Source organism: Piliocolobus tephrosceles, chromosome 7 (assembly GCF_002776525.5).
Source record: "Piliocolobus tephrosceles isolate RC106 chromosome 7, ASM277652v3, whole genome shotgun sequence".
NCBI classification, from domain to species: Eukaryota; Metazoa; Chordata; class Mammalia; order Primates; family Cercopithecidae; genus Piliocolobus; species Piliocolobus tephrosceles.
Window position 1 is genome coordinate 52,328,134 of NC_045440.1, and position 23,810 is coordinate 52,351,943.

The following is a 23,810-nucleotide window of genomic DNA, read 5'->3' on the forward strand; positions in this document are numbered from 1 at the left end:
GAATATGGAATAAATTTCCTCTTTAAATGCTAGCAATTGATGCCTAGTTTATTGCAGACATGCACAGAGATGCATCAGTTTTTTGCCCTATGGGTAATTGGAAACTTTTGAAATTATCAGTGCCCTTAAGTAACATGACTATTATCACATTTTGCATTACAGTGATTTGATATCATTATCAATGCCCGTAAGTAACAAGATCATTATCATTTGGATGTCAAGATGTTTCTGAATAAAAACATTTTATTTTGGAGTTTATCATTAGATTAAGTCAAACGGTTAAAAATAATGAACATTGGAAATGCTATTCTAAAGGGCTGCTAAACCAAAGAAAAGGAGCTAAAGTTTAACTGTCTGCTAAACCAAAGAAAAGGAGCATTTTGCTCTTAGATCTTCAATATGTCTTAGCTCTAAAATTCAGCTAACATTAAACGAATCACTGTACCCAAAAATATTCTCAAACAATTGTATTTTTTTTTCATTTGAAAGCACAACTTGTCTTAAGACATTTCAATTTATTTTTACCCAAGGGGATCAGAGATACATTTTGGTTCAAAACACACTAGAATTTCAGATGAGTTTACAAATGCTTGTGTCTTAGGGGGAAAAGCTATGCTATCCTTTGTGTTTGACAGGGTAAAACTGCAGTTCTGTGGTACAAATAGCCAATGAAAATTAACCTCCTGAATATACAAGCACTATAACAACTTTTTGTAATACAAATACTTGTAATCTTTGGGAAAGTGCACACTATAAATAATTGATAAATGCACATGTTGTTGAAACAACAGAGGCATTTAATAGTGTTATCATTCCTCTCTTAAGAATAATTACCTCAACATAACTAGGAGTATTAATTAAGCAAATATCAAGCATTTATTGAGTACCTTATGTTCATACATTTATTCAACAAATATTTAATGAGTAGTTCCTGTGTTCTAGATACTAATTCTGGATGCTGACACGTGTGATAAATAAGGAGAGCATGGCCACCCGACCTCACAGAATCCAGTGGGGAAATAATAAAATAAATAATTTAACAAATAGATGAGAAAAAATAAACTTTTGTGGTATATGCAATAAATGAAATACACAGGGCACCGTGTTAGGGAGAAAAAGAGAAGTATTGGTTGACTTAAGGTGATTCCTAGAGGTCATAACATTAAAGCTGGGACAAGAAAGGGAAAATAGTCAAGGAACAAACAAAAAGCATGACATTCCCAGGGTCAGAGAGTAGAAAGGCAGTGCTTACCCATATTTGAAGAAATAAAAGAGCAGTGGATCAAGTATAAAGAGCAAAGAAAAGGTATAAAACCTTGTAGGTATTGTATGCATTGAGTGGGTCTTCTAACTCACAACACTCTTTCTCTACAAAATTCCCTAGTTACTTGGCAATGTTATTGAAAACATGGTAAAATTTACTGTAGTGGGCACATGAATGTGTTCACCATGTACTGCATCACACATTTTTATCCTGCCTTTTAAATAACATATCTTACAGAAGCCCAGACTTTTTCTTCACTTAATAACTAGGGTTTTTAGTTGGCCAGAGCATTGATTAGAAGTTATGTGAAGTGACTTTTTGTTCTCACTCAGCGCAGAGAATACACTTGTGTACGTAACTGATCCAAGCCTCTGCAACATTGAACATTTGTCTTATTCAAAATTAATTTCCTGCTAATAACTGTGATTTTACTATATTTCCTCATTGAATATTAGCGCAAGTGATGAGATTCCTTCTAAATTGGTTTTTGGAAAGCCATAAAGGTTCTTGTTTTGTTTTGTTTATTAATTTGTTTGTTTTACTATAAGAGAGTTACTCTTGACATGTCACTGAGTAGAGAACTACAGAGCAGGGTTGAGATGAAACATAGGGAGAAGGTCAAGCTCCTTCACTAATGAGCAGCAGGCTTTGCACACCACCAATGTTTGAGGGAAACTTAGTACTGTATAAAACATGGGAATAAAGAATGGTATGCACCCACTGGTCATGTGCTATGGTTTTAATGTTCCCTCCAAAATTCATTGAAATTTAATTTCCAATGTAACTATGATAAGAGGCAGGACCTTGAAGAGGTGATTAGGTCATGAGGACTCTTCCTTCATGAATGGGTTAATGCCATTATCACAGGAGTGAGTTGGTTATCACCGAAGTTTGGCCCTTTTTCTCTCTGTCTTGTGTGTTTGTTTGTTCTTCCACTATGTTATGACACAGCAAGAAGGCCCTCTCCAGATGCAACCCCTTAGTCTTGGAGCTCCCAGCCTCCAGAACCATGAGCCAAATAAACTTTTCTTTATAAATTACCGAGTCTGTAGTATTCTTTCATAGTAGCAGAAAACAAAGACAGAGAAGTGGTATTGAGAGGTGGATCTGTTGTTCAAACAGATACCAGAAAGTGCAGAAGTAGCTTTGGAACTGGGTAATGGGTAAAGGCTAAAAGAGTCTGCAGGAGCAGGCTAGAAAAACCCTAGATTACCATGAACAGAATATTAAGGGTGATTCTGTTAAGGGCTTATAAGAGGAATCTGTAGAAAAGGTATGGAATGTCTTAGATATTAAGTGGTCATGGCCAGAATGTTGATAGGAACATGGACAGTAAAGGCCATTCTCATGAGGTCTCAGACAGAAATGAAGAACAAGGTATTGGAAGCTGGATTAAAGGTCACCCTGCTATACAGTTGCAAAGAACTTGGCTGAATTGTGTTTGTGTCCTAGGACTTTACAGAATAAAGAACTTAAGGGTCATTAACTAAGATGTCTGATGTAAGAAATATCTAAGCAGTAGAGCATTCAGGTTGCTGCATAGCTAATTCTAACTACATACATTGAGATGCTAGAGGAAAAAACTTAAAGATGGAATTTGTAATTAAAAGGTAAAAAACAGAAAGATTTGGAAAATTTGCAGGCTGCACATGTAAAGAGTAAAGAAGCATGTAAAAGAGAGAATACTACAGGTGTGCCTAAGTGACCATTTGCTAAAGAGGTTACCACAGATAGTGATTCAGGTGCTATTCATCAAGTGAACAGGAGAAAGAACTCAAAGGCATTTCAGAGACCTTCAAGTCTGCCTGTCCCATCACAGGCCCTGAGCTCTAGAAAAATAGAATAGTTTCAGGGAACAGGCTCAAGGTACCTTCCATGGAATTGCTGCTCAGAGCCACATTGGGTCTCTGCTTCCTGTGTTCCACCACAGTGTATGCCTCAGCCAACCCCACCTATAGCCTAAGTTGGTTCCTGCAGTGTGCATGCAGTAAGCCTTGACAGTGTCCACATGGTATAAGTATCCAGGCTCACAGAATACAAGAGCTGTGGGAGTATGGCTCCCTTCATCTAGATTTCAAAGGATGTATCAAATAACCTCAGAGCCCAAGCAGAATCCTGCCACAGGTGGAGCCTCCACAGAGAGGGCTCACTAGGGCAAAGCCTAGTGGATCCATGGGATTGGGGCTGCCACTGAGACCCCAGAGCTATAGGGTCACCAGTGGAAACTCTGGCCTGGGAAGGTCGTAGGCGTGAGATTCCAACTCAAGAGAACTGAAGCATGGGCTGAGACCAGCAAAGACATGGGGTCGTGGCCACCTGAGGCTTTAGAGACCCAAATTCCCCAGTGTCCAGAAGGTGGCAAATCGAGTAAATGATTATTGTGGAAGTCTGAGGTTTAACATTGTTTTCCCTATTAGATTTTGGACCAACTTAGAGCCTCTTGCTTCTTTCTTTTTGTCTATCTCTCCCTTTTGTCATGGGAGTGTCTATCGTATGCAGGCACCATTGTCATATTTTGGAAGTAGATATCTTTTTTTTATTTATTTCACAGGCTTACAGCTGGAGAGGAATTTGCCTCAGGACGAATGGCATCTTGAGTCTCACCCATATCCGATTCAGGTGAGATTCTGGACTTTGGACTTTTGAGTTTGTGCTAAAATAAGTGAAGACTTTTGAAGCCACCGAGATGGAATAAATGTATTTTTGTATATAAGAAGGACATGAGTTTTGTGAGGCAAAGAAGCAGAATGCTACAGTTTAAATGTTTGTTTCCTCTAAAACTCATATTGAAATTTAATTGTCACTGTGATGGTATTAAGAGGAGGGACTATTAAAAAGTGACTAGGTCATGAGGGCTCTTCCCTCATGAATGCAATAATGCCAGTATCATGGAAGTGGATTAGTGATTGAGGGATTTCAGCCCCCTTTTTCTCCCTGTCTGTATGCTCATTTGTCCTTCCATCATGTTAGGATGCAACCCCTTGATCTTGGACTTCCCAGCCTCCGAAACGATGAGCCAAATAAACTTTTTTTAAAAAAATTAATTACCTAGTCTGTGGTATTCTGTTACATCAGCAGAAAATTGACTAAGATGGTATGTTAGATTTGTTATGAAAGGTTAGGCGAGCAGATGGAATTGACTGACCTAAGAGGAAACTGAAACTTCAGGACTCAGTAATTACCAGAGCTGTGGGAGACCTCTATGTTAGGCTGAGGTGTCTCAACTGAACACAGGAGACTTTGAGGCTCCTGACCTGGGGTTTAATAGGAATTTCAATAGTTTCGAAAGATACCACAGTTGTATAAATTCGGTCAGAGCTAAAGACTGGAATGGTGTTCTTCTCTTTAAGAGAACAATTTTTTAGCAGTGTGCTTCATCTACAAATGAACATATTTGTATAAAAATATTCATTATCTCCTTAACATTGTTTTAAAAAGAAAGTTGTAGCACTCACTCTAGCTGAGATAAAAGCCCTTGTAGTTTGTTTCTTCCACCTCCAACCTAATCATATCCAATCATGATCTCACACCATTGAAATTATCATACACCAATGTTTCTGAGTCAAACAGGCAGTTGTTTAAAATATCTTTATTCCCATTTACCAATAATACACAAAAACCATGAAAATTGTCAGTGATCATATTTGTGAGCTAATCTTTGCAAAATTTGGTTCTTACTCAGGTTTATTAAAGTTCCTAACTGTAATGTGTTCACTGGCTTTGGAAGGTCTTGGATGGATAAGTTGTTGGCATAAAGCTGCTTTAGCCAACAACAAAAAAAGAAACCCTTTTTTGGGTGTATGGAATTTTTTACAATTACTGAGTAATTAAATTTGAATGCAAAATATTGGAAAACTGTTTTGTTTTTATTTTTATCCAATTTAGAACTTGTGGCAGGAGAATTGTGCATATTCAAATGTTTTCAGATGCACAACCTATTGAAAGTAATAATTTATTGCACTTAAGATATGTTCATATGTGAGTTTTATATAAAGGTTGAAAGTGCTTTTCATGAAGGTAAAGAATTATTTTAATTTAAAGTAAACATGCACACAAAAAGGCAAAAATAGTCAATCAACACCATAAGCCATTGTTATTTTCTCTTTTAACTTACAGATACTGCAAATTTTCAAGTCCTTCAAAAGCATTTCTGGAAATCTTTCTGATGTGGTTGTTGTTCAGCAGACTGAAAAAACAAAAACAAACAAATAATTCCCAAATGAGAAACAGATTCTGCAAACATCAAAATACTTCTGCTAAGTACAGTTCTTTGCACAACAGAAAAATATTTACTGACATGGTTCACTAAATTTGGAAATTTATACTTTAATTCCCGATTCAAAAAAGTGATATAAAACATTAATTTGTCACAAAGACTTTTCAAAAATAATTTGTATTTATTAAATTACCCTAAAACATTCCTAAAACAACACTGCAACCCAGAGATAAAATTCTTTTTTCCTGAAGCACGTCATCTAAAAGGAAAATTATCAACATAGTCACGGTAACAAAGGAACATATTCCTAAACAAACAGATGGAGAGTATTGAACACTCAGGCTTAAGTATCCTCCTTGGAAAAATAAATATCACAGCTATTGGCACACAGTGGACTTTCATTGTGTATTTGTTAAACTGTCAAACCAAGAGTCAATTACACCATAGGAAGTGAGGCTCTTATTATAGTAGTATCTAATGGTCCAAAAATGATTTCTAAGAAATCCAGGGAGAAAAATAACAGGTGGCAGAAATAAATCGAATTTGAACAGTAAAGCAAGTTATAGAAAATCAACTTTCAGCAACTTCAAAAACTTCAGAAAAAGCACTCTGGCAAATGAAAATTATAAATTTTTTTTTCTGGTTAAAAACACTTAAAGTTTCTTTCAAATTTAAATTATTATGGCATGTCTAAATATAGAGGGAAAGTCTGCTAATTAGATTGGCACACATGTTCCTGAATATTCTATAATGTCTAAAACCCTCAAAGCTTCTAAAAATCTACTGCGAAAGTCCAATGCTGGAGGATTCACTTTTAGTATATTATAAAATATTTGTTTTGTGGGGTTTATGTATGAATGATTAGGAAAACAGAATTGTTTTGGCCATTGGAGCAGATGATTATTTGAGTTACGATGCACAGTTTCACAGGCAGCCTAGAGATCCCCAAGCTCATCTCTTCCTAACTGATTCACTGTAGGTCTCACTGTTAAATTCCCCAAACAGCATCTGAAGTGGCCGACACCTCACCTATGGCACCAGAGCCATTTCTCACCATTTGTGACTGCCTAGTGTCCTGGCCATTGGGAGGCAGAACAACCAATCTGCAGCATGCATTGGAGCTGATGCCATACAGAGGTAACGCCAATTTTCATGGATAATTCTAAGCTTCAGTCAATGAGCCATTCAACTTTATAGTCCACCGTGTGTTCAAGGAATTTTTAAACAGGCTGAAAGCAATATAACTAGTTAATGTGTAATTAATACCAGACACAAATCTTGTCCTGGGAGAATTTGCTGTTTAGGTACTCTCTCATTCTATTGTTCAAAATCAATTAATGCACTTCTGTTAGGTCTCCAAACCACCACCATGCAAATATATTTACTTGAAGAAATGACTATTCTGTCTCCCTTAGTCTATTAAATACAACATGCACCAATGCATGTAGAATAAACTATACATGTATGTATACATACATATGTGCATGTGTGTATGTAATTTGCACATCTGCTATGATGCATATGTGTGGTATGTGACACATGTATATAGTCTCAACCTCATATTAATCACAGATCACAGAAAACAATTTGAGTGACTATTTTCTTAAATCTTCCATCGATAGTGCCTAGGAGAGAGAAATTGATTCATTTCATACAAAAGATGTCTTTGGGCATTAGTGTTAATTATCTTTCAAAGCCACAATTAAGAAATGGAAAAGATATTACATACCATAATTAGTCTTTCTTCAATATATTAAATGTGCTTGAAGCCTATGTTTCTGCATATTCTTTTATAGTTATTTAAATTTTAACAAAAATAAAACACAAGATTTCAAAAAATTATACTGAAGTTACGATGTGCATAACTTAAAGTATGAGATCAAACAATTTGACTTGTTTTCTTGAAAATGTTTTTATTGCTGACAAGAAACCAATTCATCAAAATGGTTCACAGTTGAATGTATTTTCCAATCACAAGTACATATTTCTTGTCAACTTTTATTCAAAGCATTATGGTTTCCATCAAAATATCTTTATTATAATTTTAATGGTTGGAGTCCTAACCAAGTAATGTTTTGGTAGAGTGGTTATAGAAACTGTCATTTATGTTATTTTGTTTTGTTATTCATCAAGAAAATGCATTCAAAATTTATGAGTGGGTCTGCTAAAATTCAGGGCATAAAACAATACCTAACTTTCTTTGATCAAAAATCAGCACAAGCTTAGGCAAATTTGTGGCTGTATACTATATCCTCATGATGCCCATGATGCCAAAGGAACAAAACAAAACAAAACAAAAAAGAAGCAAACAAAACTCCCAAGAAGAAAAAGTAAAAATGTTACAGGTTTTATTGAGAAAATAAAGCAATTTATGAAAACAGGAGATCTGAATATGCTGATGATCAAACTTTTGGGGTAAAAGAGGAACCAGCAATAGACCAATGGTTCAGTTTATTAGCTGTATCTGTTTTTGCTGAAACACAAAGCCTTACCCAGAGTATGCCCACATACACTTGCATATTTACTGTTATAGAAATGCATAGTGTGTGGTTGGAAATATTTTATTAAAAACCAATAAGTGACTGCTAGAAAAGATTAAGGCTGTTTGCATAGTCAGCAATTCATCAAAGTGTAAAATAAAAAATAAAAATAATAAAATTTATAAAGAAAAATAGAACTTTCTCCCATCTCACATAAAATTTCTGCTGGGGTAATGCCAAGATTAACTCCACAAGTGAATCATTATCTCTACATAGAAATACAAATAATATACTTTTTGTAAGTGGCAATAATGTTGGTCTGTTTCTGCTTGTTATGGTTATGCTTATTTTCATTTGGATACTCCAGAAATATGGTTCTGCCACTCTTAACACGAAAGGGTTGTGAACTTCATTTCTGGGCATACCAAAGTAAACATAGTACGAAACTTTCAATGAACATAAACCATTATGCTGGAGTGATCTGCATAGTCACCAAGCAAGAGATTCATGGCAAAAGTCAATTATAGCTACCCTTGATAATCTGTCACAGCCACAGAAAAATATTTATATGTTTATAAACAATGTATAAATCATTTGTAATTCAAAACCATAAGAAAAAAAGAGGAAAAGGAGAAAGGAAAGGAAAATAAGTCAGTCTGATTTAAAGAACACAAATTTATTATTTTTTCCAACGTTTATTTTAGATTCAGGGAGCACATTTGCAGATATGTTACCTGGGTATATTGCATGATTCTGAGGTTTCGGGTATGGATAATCCCATCACCTGGGACTGCGAATAGTACCAAATAGTTTTCCAGCCCTTGCCACCCTCCCTTCCTGTCTACTCTAGTAGTCCCCAGTGTCTATTGTTGCCTTCATTATGTCCATGAGTATCCGATGTTTAGCTCTCACTTATAAGTGAAAACATATAGTATTTGGTGTTTTTTTTTTTTTTTTTTTTTTTTTTTGGTTCCTGTATTAATTCACTCAGGATAATGACTTCCAGATGCATCCATGTTGTTGCAAGGAACATGATTTCATTCTTATGGCTGCGTAATATTTCATGGTGTATATGTACCACACTTATCCAGTCCACCACTGATGGACACCTATGTTGATTCATTGATTTTACTATGATGTACAGTGCTGTGATTAACATATGAGAATATGTGACTTTTTGGTAGAATGATTTGTTTTATTTTGGATATATACCCAGTAATAGGATTGATGGGTCAAATGGTAGTTTTGTTTTAAATTCTTTGAGCAATCTCCAACCTGCTTTCCACAGCAGCTGAACTAATTTACTTTCCTATCAACACTACAAAAGCATTCCTGTTTCTCCACAGCCTCACCCACAGCTGTTGCTTTATTTACTTTTTAATAATAGCCATTCTGGCTATTATTATAGAGGTAGTATCTTATTGTGGTTTTGATTTGCTTTTATCTGATGACTCGTGATGATGAGCATTTTATCGTACGTTTGTGGGCTACATGTATGCCTTCTTTTCAGATGTCTCTTTTCATGTCTTTTGCCTATTTTTGTTGAGGTTATTTGTTTTTTGCTTGTTCAATTGTTTAAGTTTCTTAAAGATTCTAGATAGTAGACCTTCATCAGATGCAGAGTTTGCAGATATTTCCTCCCATTCTGTAGGTTGTCTGTTTACTGTGTTTTTAGTTTCTTTTGCTGTGCAGAAGCTCTTTATTTTTATTAGGGCCCACTTGTCGATTTTTGTTTTCTTTGCATTTACTTTTGAGGGCTTAGTCAAAAATGTTCTCCCAATGCCCATGCCCAGATGGTATTTTGTAGGTTTTCTTCTAGAATTCTTAAGAGTTTGAGGTCTTAGATTTAAATATTTAATCCATCTTGAGTTAATGTTTGTACACAGTGGAGGGTAGGGGTCAAGTTTCATTCTTCTACATATGGCTAGCCAGCTATTCTAGCACCATTTATTAAATAGGGATTGTTTCCCCCATTGCTTATTTATGTCAACTTCATCAAAGATCAAATGATTGTAGTGTGTGGCCTTATTTCAGGGCTCTGTATTCTATTCCAGTGGTCTATGTGTCTGTTTTTGTACCAGTACACTGCTTTCTTGGTTACTGTAGCCTTCTAATACAGTTTGAAGTTGGGTAATGTGATGCCTCTGACTTTGTACTTTTTTTAAGATTGCTTTGGTTATTGGGGCTATTTGGGGTTCCATATAAATTTTACAACAGTTTTTCCAATTCTGTGAAAAACTACACTGGTAGTTCGCTAGGAATAGTATTGACTCTATAGATCACTTTGAGCAGAATGTCCATTTTAATGGATATTGATTCTTCCAATCCACGAGCATGGAATATTTTTCTATTTGTTTGTGTCATCTATGATTTCTTCTAGCAGTTTTTTTGATTCATTTTCTTTGTAGAGGTCTTTCACTTCCTTTGTTAGATATATCTCTAAGTATTTGTGTGTGTGTGTGTGTGTGCGCGTGCGTGTGGTGTATGTTTACTGTAAATAGTACTTCATTCTTTTTTTCTTTTCTTTTTTTCTTTTTTCTTTTTTTTTTTTTTTTTTTTTTTGAGATGGAGTTTCACTCTTGTTGCCCATACTAGAGTGCAATGGTGTGATCTTAGCTCACTGCAACCTCCATCTCCCAGGTTCAAGCAATTCTCCTGCCTTAGCCTCCTGAGTAGCTGGGATTAGAGGCATGTGCCACCATGCCTGGCTAATTTTGTATTTTTAGTAGACAAGAGGTTTCTCCATGCTGGTCAGGCTGGTTTTGAACTCCCGATCTCAGGTGATCCCCCTGCCTTGGCCTCCCAAAGTTCTGGGATTACAGCATGAGCCACTGCACCCGGCCTAGGATTGCATTCTTAATTTGGCTGTCAGCTTGAATGTAATTTGTGTATAAAAATGTTATTACTACTTATTGCATGTTTATTTTGTATTCTGAAATTTGTTGAAGTTATCAGTTTCAGAAGGCTTATGGTGGACATTTTTAGAATTTTAAGGCATAAAATCATATTGTCCACAAAGAGAGGTAGTTTTCCTTTTTTTCCTATTTTGATGTCTTTTATTTCTTTCTCTTGCCTGATTGCTTTTGCTAGCACTTTTAGTACTATTTTGAATAGGGATGATGGGAGTTGGCATCCTTGTCTTATTCCAATTCTCAAAGGGAAAGCTTCCAATTGTTGCCCATGAAGTGTGATGTTGGCTGTGAGCTTATCATAGATGGCTTATTATTTTGAGGTATATTCCTTCAATGCCTTGTTTCTTGAGAGTTTTCATTATGAAGAGACATTGAATTTCATCAAAAGCTCTTTCTGCATTTATTGAGATGATCATATGGTTTTTCTTTTTTAATTCTGCTTATACAGTGAATCAAATTCTCACATTTATTGATTTTCATATGCTGAACCAATCTTGAATCCCAGAAATGAAGCATATGTGATCACGGTGAACTAATTTTTTGATGTGCTGCTGGATTCAGTTTGCTAGTATTTTGTTGAGGAATTTTATATCTATGTTCACCAGGGATATTGGCCTGTAATTTCATTTTTTATTGTATCTTTGTATCAAGGTGATGCTGGCCTCAAAGAGTGAGTTAGGCAAACATGCCTCTTCAATTTTCTAACATAGGTTTGAGTAGAATTGGTGTCAACTCTTCTTTGTACATCTGGTAGCATTCAGCTGTGAATCCATTTGGTACAAGGCTTATTTTTTACAGGTTTTTATTACTGATTCGATTTTGGAAGTTGATAATGGTCCATTCAGCATTTCAATTTTTTCCTGATTCAATCTTGGGAGATTTTGTCCTTACAGGAATTTATCAATTTCCTCTAGATTTTTTGGTTTGTGTGTATAGAGGTGTTCATCACAGTCTCTGAGGATCTTTTGTATTTCTGTAGGATTGATTGTAATGTCTGCTTTGTCATTTCTGATTGTGTTAATTTGGATCTTCTCTTTTTCTCTTCATTAATCTAGCTAGAGGTCTATCCATCTTGTTTGTCTTTTTGAACAACCAACTTTTGATTTTGTTGATTCTTTGTATGGATTTGGGGGTCTCAGTTTTATTCATTTCTGCTTTGATTTTATTTACTTCTTTTCTCTGCTAGTTCTGGGGTTAGTTTGTTCTTGTTTTTCTCATTTTTCCAAGTGTGATGTCAGATTGTTAATTTGAGATCTTCCTAATTTTTTGAGGTAGGCATTTATTGCTCTCAACTTTCCTCTTAACATTGCTTTTAATTGCATCCCAGAGATTTTGATATGTTATGGATCTGTTTTTATTTATTTCCAATATTTTTTTGATTTCTGATTCATTGTTTACCCAAAAGTCATTCAGAAGTAAGTTGTTTAATTTCCATGTAAGGGTATGGTTTTGAGAGATCTTTTTGAAATTGACTTATTTTTTATTCCACTGTGGCCCATGAGTATGATTGGTATAATTTTGATTCTTTTAAAATGTATTGATACTTGCTTTATGGCCAAACACATGGTCAATCTTGGAGTATGCTCCATGTGCAGATGAGAGAATATATATTCTGTGGTTGGTCCATGGAGTATTCTGTAATGTTTATTAGGTTTAACTGACCTATGAATTATTGGTATTCCTGAAAGAGAAGGAGAAAAAGCAAACAATGTGGAAAATAAACTTGAGGGAATAATTCAAGAAAACTTCCTTAATCTAGTTGGAGATATAGACATCTAGATACAAAAAATCTAGAGCACGCCTGTGAGATACTACACAAAACAAACATCACCAAGGAATATAGTCACCAGACTGTCCAAAGTCAATGTGTTTAAGTCCATAGTTTTGTTTTGTTAATTTTCTGTCTTGATGGTCTGTCCAATGTTGTCATTGGGTGTTGAAGTTCATAACTATTACTATGTGGCTGTCTAAGTCATTTTAGATCTAGAAATATTTGTTTTATAAATCTGGGTGCTCCAATGTTGGGTGTGCATATATTTAGGATAGTTAAGTCTTCTTATTGACGTGAACCCTTTGTCATTATGTAATGCCCTTCTTTGTCTTTTACTGTTGTTGATTTAATCTCTGTTTTATCTGATATAAGAACAGCAACTCCTGCTTTTTTTTTCCATTTGCATGGCAGATTTGTCACTAACCCTCTGCTTTGAGCCTATTGGTGTCATTATGTGTGAGTTGAATCTCTTGAAGACGGCAGATGGATGGGTCCCTTTTTTTATCCAACTTGCCACTCTGTGCCTTTAAAGTAGGGCATTTAGAACATGTACATTCAACATTAATAATCATAGGTAAGAGTTTGACCCTATTACAAAATTGTTAGCTATTTGCTTTGTAGTAGCTTCTATTGTGGAATTTTTTTTTTTTTTTTTTTTTAACATATAGGGTCTGCAGGCTATGCACTTAAGTGTTTTTATGGTAGTAGGTATCATTCTTTTGTTTCCATATTTAGAACTTCATCAAGAATCTCACATAAGGCTGGTCTAGTGGTGATAAGTCCCCTTAGCTCTTGCTTGTCTGGAAAAGATTTTATTTCTCCTTCATTTATGAAGCTTAGTTTGGTGGGATATGAAATTCTTGATTGGAATCTCTTTTCTTTAAGAATGCTGAAAATAGGCCCCCAAACTCTCCTCACTTGTAAGGCTGTTAGCCTGATGGGCTTCCCTTTGTATGTGATTTTTTTTTTTTTTTTTTTCTTGAGCATTGACTTTGGACAGTCTGGTGACTATATTCCTTGGGGATGTTTGTTTTGTGTAGTATCTCACAGGTGTGCTCTAGATTTTTTGTGTCTAGATGTCTATATCTCCAACTAGATTAAGGAAGTTTTCTTGAATTATTCCCTTAAGTTTATTTTCCACATTGTTTGCTTTTTCTCCTTCTCTTTCAGGAATATCAATAATTCATAGGTCATTTTGCTTTACATAATCCCATATTTCTTAAAGACTTCGTTTGTTTAAACATTTTTTTCCTTTTTTAAATCAGATTATGTTAATTCAAAAGACCAGTCTTCAAGCTCTGAAATTCTTTTATCTGCTTAGTCCACATGAATTTATTATTAAGTGAATTTGTTAACTTTTTTCTTCATGCATATTTCTCAGAAAAAGCAGATTTACATGTGAAATATGAGTGACAAATTGTAAGACTTCAAAATTCTAATGTTCTTTGAAACAAATGTTATTTGAAAGAAAGATGTAGTTGTTATGAAAATTTATGTTAAGGACCATTGATGTACATTAACTTAAAAAATCCTTTGTCTCACAATTTCACTTTGTTATGTATCTTTTCTTTATCAACTTATTAAAAACCCTTTGTAAGCAAAAAAATTAAACTTTTGTTTATAATGTTTTAGAATTATTTTTTTAAAGTTTATATAATTTCTGCTTTTAGCTTTCTTTATTGTTTGTATTTTACAAATGTTTTAAATTTTTATGTAATAAAATTTATTGTTCTTTTCTTTTATGGCTTTGGATTTTGTATCATAGTTAGGCTTTCCTGAATCTAAGATTACATTAAAATCCCAATATTTTTCTTAAGCTTTGTAGTTTCATTTTAATGCTTTAATCTTTGAATCATCTTGAATTAATATTTTTTCCAAATTATTTACATATTATCATTACTATCGATTGACATATTTACAATTTCCCCTGTGATATGCAATACTAATGTAATTATATGCAAATCTCCATCATGTAACTGGTTCCCTTTCTAGACATACTGCAACGGAAATATTTCCAATATTATTGTTTTTAATATTTTACTCTTTATATAGGATAGTTTCTATCCCTGTCTTTTACTATTGTAATGATTAATTTTAAAGATATTTTTCTGGGTATATTTTAGGAATATCCTTCAAGTTTCAAAAATTTCCTTTGATATTTTGACTAATATTCAAATTTTACCATATTGACTTTATCTATCTAACAACATGGTTCATTTTTCTGCTTATCTAAACCATCTTTTTAATCTTAGTATGTTTTAGAAGTAGTCACCTTGTGTGTGCTATGTATTTCTTATCGAGTCTGTTGATACTTCTTATGTCTTCCAGTTTGCTAAGCTGGATATTTTCTTTTGTCATATTTTCTAACAGATGACTTTTTGAATATAGGATATTGATTTTTTCATATCAGTTGTTACTATAATCCCTTATTATACTTCCATATTGTTTTTAACCATTTCTAAAGTGAATGTGGGTTGCACGATAAAAGCATATCCTATAATGATCATGATTTTTTTGCTTTCTCTTTTCCATAATTATAATTTATTTCTATCCCTAATAATACTAGATAATATATCTTTAAAATGTGCCTTGAAATAATGATGATAATGGACATTCTTTTAGAGTTTTGACCTTAATAGTTACGATAGTTTCAGACTAGTCAGGTTGGAAGAGAAAAAATTATGAAGAAAATATGTACCAGGCAACTCTATTACTAAATCAGGAAACCAGGCAATGACAAAGGAGTGTTGTTGTGCTCATGCTTTCTCTTTTCACTAGTAATTACTATCATAAGCAGTACTAAAGATGTGACTTTTTATAGATCTGTACCAAAACCAAGGAAGTAGTATATTTTTCATAATATTGTCAACATATTATAATTGCTTTAAGAAACCTTCCCCCAAAATTATAATAAAATTCGTTTGTTAAATTATTCAATTCCTAAAATCCATTACTAATACTTAAACACTTACCCATAAATTTAGGCTTCTAAACAGTTTTAGGTCTTTCTGTTATTTTCAGTCATTATTCATTTCAAGACTTTTACCATCCTGTATCCAGATACACTATACATACATACATCTATATATACATCCAAACACACATGCAACTGCTATTGTGTCATCTTCTGACACATAGAGCAAATATCTCATCAGAGTTTGTATAGTATTAGGAATATACATCATCACATAACTTCCATTTTAGTAGAACTATAATGCTACCATGGATCACATAAGTAATCCATGACAACTATATAAAAGTTAGAAAATACATATTTGCCCAAGTAAAATTAAAAGAAACAACACTATTCAGAAATACCAAGTTAATTTTGGTAAATATCTTCTAAGTTTTAGAATTACTCAATATTTATAAATTGCCCATGATCAGCAGCTAGTAATTTTGTATTTTCTTATATTCTTGCTTTGTACCATATAAAATATAAATATTATTCTAGGACATATTTATAATAGATATAATGACATATACTAAGTAAAAAGCAATAATTTTCTCTCATTTGGACATATAGGTAACAAGATTAAATACTTTTGAATAAGTCAAGATGAGAAACTATCAATTTATTAAGTAATTTTATAGAATTGCTGAAATATAAAAAAGCTCAGATTGGTTGCTATTTTCCAAGGTTTCCTGGTCTTTCTTCCAGGTTTGGTCATATGACTATTTGTTGCCAAACGGTTATGGTCATAGGCTTTATGTAATTTTAAAAGAAAAAAGAAAGAGTCTGAATTCAAAAATGTGAAATGCATACAGATGCAGTCATTATTAAAATTATTAATATAAACCTTCATTATTAAAAAGAAAATCACAAGGCCACATTTAATATCAATGTGCTAAATACATTATAAAATCTAAGATCAAAGATGAGGCTCTTAAATGTATGAGTTTAATAATGAATCATTTAATTTCCTGAATGTTGAATAAAAGAAAAATTATAGTTAGATGTTGTTGGATTTGAATGTGTCCCCCAAAAGTTCACGTGCTGGAAACTTAATCCCTCTGTTCTCATGAATAAATTTATGGATTAATGATGGCCCTGCCCTCATGAATGAGTTAATGTTGCTATCACAGGTGTTGGTTTTGTTGTCTCCCTCAAGAGTGAATGAATGTTGCTATCACAGGAGTGGGTTCATTATCTCAGGAGTGGCTTTGTTATAAAAATGAGCTCTCTGACTCTCCCGCTCTTGCCCTCTCACCATGTAATGCACCCCATCATGTTATGAGGCAGGAAGAAAGCCCTCATGAGATGCTAGTGCCATGCATTTGGACTTCTCAGCCTCCATAACTGTAAGAAATAAATTTATGTTATTCATATATTATCTTGTTATAGCAGCATAAAATAGACTAAGACAGATCTCTTTTTTAAAAAAGAAAAGATGCCAGATGCTATGAGATTGTAAATTGTAATAAGATTAACATTCAGCAAACGAAGAAAATCTCCTTCTTTTAAATTACTCATATATGTGCCATGAGAGGCTAAAGTGACATTGCCATAGAGTATCACAGAGTTTTAGACATAAAGAGACCTCAAAAGTTATTTAACTTTGAATTTTTTGTCTGTTTTGGCTTTTGTGATAACAAAACTAATGAAACATGAATCTATCTTTCATCATAGCATATTTTTAGGGAATGTGTCTATTTGTGCCTGCTAGCAGTGGATCCTTCATGTTCCAGTGGGAATGCAGAACATACGATGCTTTCTGTTTGTGGTTCTTGCATAGCTCATTGAAAAAGGCAAAATACAATTAACCTTTAGGTATATGCATTTTCCACAAGTAGAAATAATACTCTAAAGTTCTTTAACCAGACTTTTAAAAGCAGAGTTTTAAAGAAGTTCAAACTAGCCTTTAACATCTAGAACTGTGCTGCCCGACTGAAATATAATCTGAGCCACAAATGCAAGTCACATATGTGATTTCTAATTTTCTAGTAGCCACATTTTAAAAAAGTAAAAAGAACTGGATAAAATTGATTTTTATGATATATCTTTATCTAATCCAGTGTATTGAAATGATTATCATTCTAATGTGTAACCAATATAAAAATTATACATAAGATATTTTATATTCTTATTTTCATATGTCTTTGCAATCTGAATGTCTTTCACACATACAACAGATAGCAACTTGGACTGACTACATGTCAAGTGCTCAACAGCACCCACCTGTGGCTCATACATGTGGCTACCATATTGGACAGCACAGTTACTTTGCTCACACACTGTCAACAGTCCCTACAAAATCTTTCCTCTCTAAAAATGTCCTGTAATCCAGAAAGAACTCACATCACCATTACCTCTTCATGCAATTTAGTAAAACTTACGTATTTGGGTTATTTTTTTCTGATACAATAGTGTACTTAAATATATTGTGGAATACAATTTGCTTGATCCATGTCTTTAACTGAGCACTCTAGAAACCAATATTTATTGACTCTCAGGCTCCACGATCCCACAGACTGATATGTATAGTAGTGGACATGGGAAATGGGGAGGGACACAGCTAGAAGCACTTTCCTAAACCCTTCAGATGATTGTCCATATGCAGCTCACAGATCTCCACCTGCCAAAATCACATGCCATTTTTGAGAGTTAATTGGCACTAATAGAAGTAATTAGTATGATCTCATTTCTTTCTTCCAGAGCCTTCAATCCCTGATGTTCATAACAAAGGAGGCACAAAGCCCAATTATTTTTGGCTCTTGGGCTGGTTGTGATCATCATACATTAACCAGTTTTCTACCTCCACTGCCAGTAAGTGCTGGGGCTGCTAACTGCAATTGTTGGGAAGCCACTCCACCTCTACCCACCAATACTGTTTGGCACTGTAAGAAAGCAGAGAAAGGCTGGGTGCGGTGGCTCATGCCTGTAATCCCAGCACTTTGGGAGGCCAAGGTAGGTGGATCACCTGAGGTCAGGAGCTCAAGACAAACCTGACCAACATAGCAAAACCCCATCTCTACTAAAAACACAAAATTAGCCAGGCATGGTGGTGCATGCCTGTAGTCCCAGCTACTTGGGAGGCTGAGGCAGCAGAATCGCTGAAGCCGGGGAGGCAGAGGTTGCAGTGAGCCAAGATTGCTCCACTGCACTCCAATTTGGGCAACAGAGTGAGACTCCATCTCAAATAAAAGGAAGAGGGGAAGGAGGGAAGGAAGGAGGGAAGGAGGGAAGGAGGGAAGGAAGGAAGGGAGGGAGGGAGGGAGGGAGAACAAGAGAGAGAAAGAAAGAAGCCAGGCGCAGTGGCTCCCTCCTGTAATCCCAGCACTTTGGGAGGCCGAGGTGGGCGGAGCACGAGGTCAGGAGATGGAGACCATCCTGGCTAACATGATGAAACCCCATCTCTAGTAAAAGTACAAAAAATTAGCCAGCCATCATGGCAGGTGCCTGTAATCCCACGTACTCGAGAGGCTGAGGCAGGAGAATGGCCTGAACCGGGAAGGCAGAGCTTGCAGTGAGCTGAGATTACGCCATTGCACTCCAGCCTGGGCAACAGTGTGAGACTCCACCTGGAGAGGAAGGAAGGAAGGAAGGCCGGCGGGCCAAAGTCATGAGGTCATCTGGTTCATCTCAGGACAACTCTTTCATTGACTGCCAGGTTTCGTTTTTATTACAAAGCCACAAAGCATTAATAGGACAAAGGTAAAGAGAAAGTAGTGCATTGAGTGAGGCCTAGGGAAAAGTATATGTTTTCTCTGAATGTAATTTTATGTATAACTCTTGAATATGAAAATACTCAAAATGACGAGGTGCTCTCTCAAGTCGCTTACCCCAGCCCTCTCCCAACTCTATCAGGATTAAGTGGAAAATTCTAGAGATTTCACTGTTAGTGACTCCTTGTTCTCATAAAGGCATCTTTAAGGATTTACAGTTCTCTAAGGACGAATGACAACCTTGAAAGAAAGACTCCAATGCACTGCAAGGAACAATATTAATAACTCAAGGTCATGTGTTCTAATTCTCAATAAATCTTATTGATTACCTAATATTTTAGAGTTTGACTTTTCCCATCTGTAAAAAAAGAAAAAGTAATAACAACTGATATCACACAGTTGATTAAAATAATGTACATAAGAATAAAAAACTAGAAAACATTCAAGTGGTAATTTATAGAGTATGAGGACTCCAGTGGGGGCAGGTGGTAATGAACTACCTGGAAATATGGAATTGTCCTTGGGAGGGCACATCAGGAAGTGTCCTCTAGCCCGGGGTCCTTGACCCCTGTGCTCTTGACCTTTGGGGCCACGTAATTCCATGTTGGGAGGATTGACGTCTTGTGATTGTAGCATGATTAGCAGGGTAAATTCAGAAGTGAGAACCAGGTAGCTAAAGTGAATTAAGCTAACATTGGTCAACGTGGTGATGGAGATGAATAGAGTTGGTAGGAAATAGGAAACAAAGGTGAAACACACATAGATGGACAAGTGCAGGTGGAAGGATAAATCCAAGAACAAGAATAACATGGGAAGAAATGGGAAATCTCAGGAAGAGTTAAAGGGAAAATAGCAGCGAGAGTTGTGGAAGCAGAAGAAATTGTTCTGGAGGGCTGCTCACTGCTTGAAATGCCTTTTGTTTCAACTTGTTCTTCACAGGATTGGGGGAAGCTCTCAACATTTTAAATGTGCAGAGAGAAACGCCTTTGGCATCGCAAGCTAACAACGAGATAACCAGATCACACCTGGACAATTTCTGGGAGCTGGGGGGTTCTCTGTCTCACTGTCTCTGTTTGCAAAGCCCCGTTTTCACTTGCTTGTCACCATTTGCTGAAGGAGATCAAGTTGCAAGGTCACATGTTACGGGCCTTCTATTAATACAATAATCTTTCCATTTTTTTCAACACACAGTTCTAGCAACCAGGAATAGGTATAATAATTCGCTTTTAATTAAAGTCAAGGAAAAGAGAGCACAAGAATTTGTCCACAGGTCAAGTTCCTTTAGGTGGTTACCCTAAAAACAGATTATACCTGTTGGTCCTGTGAGAAGAGACACACATTTTAAGCAACAAGAAGCCTGCCCCATTTGGGACCAACTGGGCTTGGAGTCCACATTAGATTACATTGTTTCAAGTTCCTTAGGGATCATTAACACCATCCATAGCTCTGGAGCTATATGGAATACATTTTTAATAAACTAGTGTGAAGGTTTTATTTATAATAGTATATAAATATTAGAAATTAAAAACTATACATTTGCTATTTTAATTCTATTAGTATTCAGTCTTCAGAACTACCAGTTATTGATAGACCTTCCCTCCCTTTATGTCAAAATATTCCTGGAAGAAATGTAATAAACTATTTTAGGGAGGAGGGTGAGTATATTTATTCATTTTCTATTGCTATGTAACAAATTACTGCCAATTCAATTGCTCAAAACAATACTCCTTTATTATCTCAACCGGTTTAGGAGTACAGGCATGGCTCTGTTGCATCCTCTGCTAAGGGTCTCATCAGGCTGAAATCAAAGTGTCGGCCAGGCTGAATTCCATCTAGAGTAAGAGTCCTCTTCAAACTCTTTCAAGTTGTTGTCAGAATTCAGGACTTTGCAGCTGGAGAACTGCAGCTCTCAGCTGCTAGTGGCCACACTTCTCCATAGGCATCTCATGGCATACTCTGTTTCTTCTTCCAGCCTCTTTTAAAGAGCCCATCTGATTAGGCCAGGCCCACATAAGATGATCTCCCTTTTGATTAACTCAAAGTCAATTCACAGACCTTCATTAAACATGAAAAAATCTCTCCATCTTTGCAATAGTGTGAGTAATCACAAACACTGAGTCTAACCAACATGGGTGACATGAGTGACGCCCATCATATGCAGAGGCCTCATCCACATTCCAGGACAGGGTCATTGTATGGGTATTAGGGGGTCATCTTGGAATTTCTCCTCTCACCTTGAGTTGGGGATTAGTAATTGAGGCAGATTGTTTGGCTTTATTTGTATATCCAATCAAAATAGTATTATTATTATTTTAATTAGCATGCAGTGTAATATTTAATAAAAATATTAAACATGAAAAGATGTTTTATTTAGGGATATATGACACCCTTATTAGAAACAGAAATAAGTATTTAGACGTTTATAATAGCAATTTCAGCATAGCAGTTACTTTGATCATGAAAAAAGAGGATGTAATTGGGTTTATTGTTGGTTTGTTTTTTAAGTGGAATGGTAGTTACATGAGTGTTTATTATAGTGTTTTGGATCTTTTAAGGAGTCTTACTTATTTTATAATAAATGTTTAAATATAGTGATTAAACACTTTTTTGTGTAATTGACTGTTTTCAAAGTTATATGACAAAGTTTCTGCCTTCAACAATCTCAAAAATCTAACAAGGAAAGAACCAGAGAAATAAGAAATGACAAATGTCTTACAAATTTTTGTGTGAAAAGGACTATGGGATAGGTCACACACCCAAACAAAGGTTTGAATGAAAGAAGCAGGAAGTTTCCCAGGAGGGAGCACGGCACTCTGGAGGAGGGGTGGGAACCGTCGCCGAGTGGGAGGGGCGAGCCCAGAGATTCCCAGGAGGGAGCACAGCTTTCTGGAAGAGAGGTGGAAACTTTCTGCAGAGTAGGATCAAGGCCAGAGTTTCCCAGGAGGGAGCACAACGCTTTGGAGGAAGGGTGAGAACTGTCTGTGGAGTAGGAGGAGCGAGGCCAGGAGCAGCTGGGATGCTGAAGGGAAGGCCTGAGGCACCAGCGATGGGCAGCTCAGAGGGTGCTCTAGGGAAGGGAGGAAGCCAGAGGAGCAGATGCAGGCAGATCTGGAAAGACCTAGGTCACTCTGCTACGCTTCCCTTTCTTTTCTTGAAAGCACTGGGGCCTCGAGTCTTTTAACCAGAGGAATAATGGTATTGGCAAATATCGACCTGGCAACAGGATAAAAGTGGGTTCCTTTGTTAGTTTGAATTGGAGGGAGGTAGAGGAAGGTAGAGGAAAGGAGGCTGGAGTTTTGAAGAGCACATTGGTGGTTTTGCTTCCAGCCTTCACCCCTCCTCTCCTTCCCAGCAACCCTGTCCTGTTCCGTAGGGCCTGGTTCCTTTGTCCTCTGACCTCCAGTTGCCTTTGTGAAATGGGCAGCAGCAGATGTAGGAGGAGAAAAGTAAGTAAAGTTGAGATATTTACTCGCTACCTACAGATTTGTGGGAGGCTACCACCATCGAAAAACCCACAGTTCATGCTGAGTATCTCTCCACGCAATTCTGTCTGCCTCTCTACAGCTGGTGTTTGCTTCTTCCCCTTGCTCCTTTAGGGAACAAGGTTCCTTTAGGGGTGGTAAAGTCTGCCAGGCATGGTTCTATGGTCTGAATGTTTGTGCCCCCCACTGCCCCCAAATACCTGTGTTGAAATCCTAACTCCTAATGTGATGGTATTGGGAAGTGGGACCTTTGAGAGGTGATCAGGTCATGAGGGAGGAGCTCCGTTGAATGGGATTAGTGCCCTTATAAAAGAGACCCCCACAGAGCTCCCTCCCCAGTTCCACCATGGGAGTACACAGGGAGAAGTTGGCAGCCTGCCTCCTGGCAGAGCCCTCTCCAGCCCCTGGCCATGCTGTGCCCTGATGCAGGACTTGCGGCCTCCAGAACTGTGAGAAATAAATTTCTGTTATTCATAAGCCATTCAATCTATGATATTTTGTTATATAACAAATAAACTAAGACACATGGGATATTGCCGTTTTCCTTCTTTTTCACACCATGTCTGAACCTTTGTAATAGTTCCTTAACTAAATTCTCTTCAGAATGCCCAATCTGTGTGTCATCTGTTCTCTGTCAGCACACAGGGCACCTAACTTGGGAGGTTACTGCTGCGATGTAAGGCAGACCCGGCAAGGACCTAAACTAAGGCTGTGGATAGGGAGATGAAGCATCAGAAGGATTAGAGGAAAAATCAATCACAGCTGATAAGCAATTGACTATGAGGCCATAAGTGAATATCAAAGGTTTCAGGTTTCAGATCTGAATTTCTGAATTACCAGAGGGTGCTGTCACTGTTCACCAAAAAAAAGAAAGAAAAAAAAAGTGTGTATATATATATATATATACACACACAGCCAGTGGGATGTGAAAATGTTAAGCCAGGGTTGATCATGAGTTCAGTTTAGGAGAGAATATATTTGAGGTGCTTTACAGGTAGCAAAGTGTAAATGCATTGATT

At 36.1% G+C, this 23,810-nt stretch overlaps 1 protein-coding gene across 1 annotated transcript in view; it reads right to left on the reverse strand.

Annotated features, from left to right (window-relative positions):
• The window catches only part of PXDNL (peroxidasin like), a 523,848-nt gene that overhangs the window by 277,106 nt on the left and 222,932 nt on the right, over window positions 1–23,810 (reverse strand). The window contains exon 3 of the mRNA XM_023184241.2: window positions 5,379–5,450. Within this exon, the coding sequence (XP_023040009.2) occupies window positions 5,379–5,450 (72 nt within the window). The remainder of the gene's footprint in view (window positions 1–5,378; window positions 5,451–23,810) is intronic.